Source organism: Dermacentor variabilis, chromosome 11 (assembly GCF_050947875.1).
Source record: "Dermacentor variabilis isolate Ectoservices chromosome 11, ASM5094787v1, whole genome shotgun sequence".
NCBI lineage: Eukaryota > Metazoa > Arthropoda > Arachnida > Ixodida > Ixodidae > Dermacentor > Dermacentor variabilis.
In genome coordinates this window covers 84,793,594-84,798,754 of record NC_134578.1, presented here as the reverse complement: position 1 = coordinate 84,798,754, position 5,161 = coordinate 84,793,594, and the positions used below count along the sequence as shown (strand labels likewise).

At 42.5% G+C, this 5,161-nt stretch overlaps 1 protein-coding gene across 1 annotated transcript; it reads left to right on the top strand.

The window, feature by feature from the left end:
• The first annotated feature begins 232 nt into the window (after positions 1 to 232).
• Positions 233 to 4,484, top strand: LOC142564740 (uncharacterized). Its single transcript, XM_075675880.1, has 3 exons — positions 233 to 275; positions 658 to 714; positions 4,381 to 4,484. The coding sequence occupies exons 1-3, from the start codon at positions 233 to 235 to the stop codon at positions 4,482 to 4,484; spliced, it is 204 nt and encodes a 67-aa protein (XP_075531995.1).
• The last annotated feature ends 677 nt before the right edge of the window (positions 4,485 to 5,161 follow it).

Below are 5,161 nucleotides of genomic sequence, written 5' to 3'. Positions count from 1 at the left end.
GTTTTATAAGTCTTTAAGTTGTTTTTTGTTCTCGAAGTGTAAGAATTCTTATAGTTCAACCAGAAAAAGAACTTGCTCACATGTAACTTATATATATATTTTTTGAAATGCATAAACGTGCAGATTGTTTAGTGCACTTGAAATTCTGTGCTGCCATACGCTGTGTGTTCTAAGCTACGGAAAATATCAATTTTGTTCTTGCTCGCAGGACACAGCAAGACTTCTCGCTAAGATGAGGTTCACCTCTGCCATCTTCCTGGTAGCAGTAATAGCAGGTAAACAGACTATGCCCATTAGCAACGCATTCAATATAACAAAAAAGATATCCCATGGCGCACTGGAGGCGAATTGCACTCCTAAACACAGAGCAGTGGACAAACGGTGATGCGGCCGAGGAAAAATTTCTGGCACATATTTTACGTGCAAGCATACAGCTTAGGTTTCACGAGAATTCAAGCGAATAATACTCTGTCGTGTGTCTTATTGAATGCGAACCGATCGATTCGCATTCAATGGACTCCACCGTACTGAACTCCACCGTTGACTCCACCGTTGACTCCACCTTACTGAACGGTGGAGTCAACAGATCCTTAAAAAAAGGACGTTGATGTTCTCTAGGATTTTCTGTTGATATCTTTTTTGCCCTTCTGCATGCAGCGTTCGTGGTCATGATCACTGCAACAGGAGAAAGATCCGAGGAGCGCAGTGAAGAAGGTACGTATAATATTTAGGTATATGTTTGTGTTGTAAGGTATTTATTACCAATATATTCTTAGGAAGCTCAGATAGGACTGTATCAGGAAGCGTTGAGTTCGTCGCTGGCCAAGATTAAACAACTGAAATATTTCTGCCAGAGTTCGATTTTGCATATCTCCCTCTCTCTCTCTCTGCCTCTGTATGTATATATATATATATATATATATATATATATATATATATATATATATATATATATATATATGTGTGTGTGTGTGTGTGTGTTTGTTTCAATTTGAACTTTCAACAGTGTTAAAGGTTGCCTGTCGCAGAGAGAACCATTTAAGTTCATAAGCTGGTGTGCTCGAAGACGCGGACATTATCTGCACAAAAATTTAAGTGCACCATCAGCTAATACATTCGCTAATTATGTTTTTAATAAGTTCACTATGCTTTAACTAATTACCTTATGCTCCATATTGCACTTTATAACTTCTAGCCATGGAGTTCGAAAAGCTGATCCACTTGGAACGAATTCTCAGGATAACACCGGTTTCAGAATAATAATTCCCCAAACTGTGAAAAAGGAATGCATTGGCGTTCCAACTACTTTTTTTTTGCTTAAACGCACAAAATGATGTTTCGATAAGAAAGTAACTAGAACGGCAATGTATTTCTCGGCAAAGTTCGGTAATTAAGATCTAGAAACTGGTGTCATACTGAGAATTCATTCCATGTGAACCCTGCATGAGAACTAACGACACGGCGCTAGAATATTTAAATTGCAATGTGGTCATATTGGACATATGGCAATATGGCCCATATTGTTTTTAAAAACCCAAATATTGATTTTTATTTAGTCGGTTATGCATTTCTATTTTTGTACAATAACGTCCTCTCCTTCGAAAAAGTTGAAAAAATTTTGAAAGCGCTCGCTGAAACACCCGGTATATCTACCGGGTGTTTCGTGCTACATGAACCCCGGGTTTTAAAGAACTGTTTATCCGCGGCTGTATGGGACCAAAGGCATATGGTCTGCCGTCATTTGGCGCTCTATCGAATAACTTATGTATTCCGCTTAATTAGTTACTTAGTAAGGTCAATACTGGAAAATTTTTTATATTTGCTTTTGGACCAAGTGCGTTACGTTACGTTTTTGAGGGCATTTCAAGACGGCCCATCCAATTTTTTGTGGCAACGTACAGTCGCGATCACTTAAAGGTGATCGCGCGAGCATCGACTGGCGGGCCTTCCAAGCAGCATAGCGGCCGATTTCGGAACTGCGAAGATAAAAATTGCACTGCCTTCTTCCCCTATTATGCTCTTCCAGGCTGCAACCATCACCCCCAAGACCAACTCGCCACATTTTTGTGTTTGTTTCCCTTTCATGACAAAGATCTGTGTGCGTCGCTTCCTCATGCATATCTTGGCCTAACAATGACGCCTCTGTGCAAAAGCTCATAACGCAGTCGAAATGAATTCGCAGGCTATGCCTTGAACGCTGACGGGAGTGACACCTTTTCAGGGAACACCGAAAGAGTGAGAGGGGAGCTATCTGATGTTTCCCTCTCGACCGACGTTGATGACGTAACGTGGCGCTGCTCCTAGTTTTGGTCGCCGCTCGAGCGATCACCTTCAAATTGATCGCGACTGTACATGCTTCGAGGTGATTTTCTCCGGCGTTTAAAGAAAACCCGCGATGTTATTAACAAAACCATGTGACTGCGCTCGTGTGCTATGGTATTGCAGCGGGCTATCGCTTCTGAAGGACGACGGTGCTTCCTTTCCGCGGGCCACCGTCAAAGATTATGACGCACTCGTAAGACCACGCCTAGAGCCGCAACCGCTGACTTCGCCACGGTCCGCGATCGCGGTTCTTTCTCACGCAGCGGGGTCGGGAGGGTTGCAATACGGTAGCGCGTGTGCGCCGTCACGTAAGACTTATTTCATATTTTGGGCTCTCTAAACGCCGGAAAATATCTTCGTGCAGCATGTACAGTCGAACAAAAAAGTTCACGGACCAAGAGATCTGACCCAAAGCTTAATGTCTCCTCAGTCTCAAAACACAGCCTGTTATTCCCACTTTTAGCCTTTTGTGGCATATGCGAACAACATTGTGATGCACAATTTTACTGGCTGCTTTTAAAGGCTGCTCGTACATTTTGAATTTTCTGAGATACCGTGGTTCGTAAACTTTCTTGGTCGACTGTACGTACGTTGCCCAAAAAATGGTATCGGTAGTTTTCTAATGCCCTTTAGAACGTAAGAAAACCCACTTGGCCCTAATATGATTAAAAATTTATTAATTTGTTCTAGTTAATTATTTAAGTAGGCGCTATGCAAAAATACCCTGAGATGCACCACATGACCGCAAACAAATGTCCTTGGTTTCATTCAGTTGCAGTTAACCTCTTCTTTAAATACTTGGCTCAAGTTACGTGAAACACCCTGTATATAGGCGACATGTCGCTTTGATTTAGCGGATGTGGTGTTGCCCTGCTAAGTACGAGACCGCGGCATGGAAATTGTGCCACTGCGCTCGCATTTCGATGAAGGCGAAGTGAAACAACGCCCGTGCCCCGTGCATTGTGGGCACGTTCCAGAACCACAAGTGGTGAGAATTCCAGAGTCCTCCACTACGGCGTTCTAACTATAATAGCGTTGCTCTGGCATGTGAAACCCTAGAATTTAATTTTTATTATATGTAGATACATCGGACCGCATGACATGCTCTTCAAGCAAACATAGTTTCCTACCTTGACAGGTTTTTTCTTATCAATTGTTTCACAAGAAGCAAGGAAGGCGCACCAGTGGAGTATGTTTCGGTGGCTCCGGTATGTAGCAGTGAAAGTAAATTGTCGGATGGAGAGGGGCATTGCCTGGGTCTGCGATTGGTCCTCTTCGCCTAGCTCAGCTTGTGGTGGCGGGTGAAAATTAGCGGCAGCGACCTACGGAAGGACAAAACTACCGGTAAAACTTACATTCTGCGAGGGACAGCTGCCAGAGTGATGCTGGAATGCTGGATGCGTGCCAAACGTGCTCGAGAACGTTAAACCACAACCTGACAATTTCAATCACCCGCAAAGAAAGCTGTTGTCGCAGGCAGCTCTGATTTGTCTATGCAGGAGAGTTTGGTGAAGCGCAAACATTTTTCTTATATATATATATATATATATATATATATATATATATATATATATATATATATATATATATATAGAGAGAGAGAGAGAGAGAGAGAGAGAGATAGATAGATAGATAGATAGATAGATAGATAGATAGATAGATAGATAGATAGATAGATAGATAGATAGATAGATAGATAGATAGATAGATAGATAGATAGATAGATAAGCCTTCTTGTAACAAACGAGGTAAAGTTTCTTATTAATTACATTTCCGTCTACTGCATAGATAGAAGCTTTAAAAGTCAGAATTAGCCGCACCAACCACTCCTTCAAAGCGAAAGAGGCACGTAAGACAACGAAGCGCCACATACAGTTGATGAAACATATCGTCTTCCTTTTACATGCATTCATTGGGCTTATCAAAAGCAGTGAATGAGAGTAGCACGTGTGCCTGTCGTGGTACGATTGCAGTTGAAGTACACGATTTTACCGTTTAGAGAGACAGTTCACGAAGGAAGGTCACTATTGTCACTGAGGCCCTTTCGCTTTTCTGCAGCTCGCGCGTCTGGCTGCAAGGCCGACGCTTGCAAGAGTTACTGCAAGTCACTGGGCTCTGGCGGCGGATATTGCGACCAAGGCACGTGGTGCGTGTGCAACTAGTCAAGGCAGGCTGGACCAGTCTGATGACAATATAAAGCTACTGTGCAAGCACACCGTGTTCTGTTTTGTTTTCACGTGCTTCCTAAGACAATACAATATGAATGCTACTTCGGCGCGCACAGCCGAAAATTTTCGAAGCTATTTTCAACACACACACAACGAATACGCCACGGACCTTCGTCATATCTTAAACGATTGCGCTTACTCGCGAGGTCAGTAATGATATTACTAAGGAGGTAGAGTGGGTCACTATTTAACAAAGCACACATTGAATGCCTTGCCACGAATGAAGAGACTAAGGTGTTAATTCTGTGCAAATTAATGTGTCTGTTATCGAAGTAGAAAATGCAAGCGAGCTTAGCAACGACAACTGGGATATGGGAGACGTGGGTGCCATTCAATGTAATTAAAAAACTGCAGCTAACAATAGACTCTCTCTAAGCAGCAAAACTCCACGTTAGAAATATTTTGGCGCTTTGTTAATCTGTGCTTTTGATTTTGAGCTAATACGAGATAAAAAGAATAGCGGAACCTTTATTCAAGCAACGTTATCATTGGTGTTCTGGCATGATGTCTATCGCAGCATCTCCCATTCCGCAGACGATCACGCCATCTTTATAAAAGCGGTGGATGGTGAAGAGTTAGGGAAAGAGATGGCGAAGGGCCACGAAGATCAA

Bases quoted from the DNA above. Each gene is read 5' to 3' on its own strand.
- LOC142564740 (XM_075675880.1), top strand. From the start codon at position 233: ATGAGGTTCACCTCTGCCATCTTCCTGGTAGCAGTAATAGCAG. The intron at 276-657 runs GTAAACAGACTA...TTCTGCATGCAG, and splicing joins CCTGGTAGCAGTAATAGCAG to CGTTCGTGGTCATGATCACT. The intron at 715-4,380 runs GTACGTATAATA...GCTTTTCTGCAG, and splicing joins CGAGGAGCGCAGTGAAGAAG to CTCGCGCGTCTGGCTGCAAG.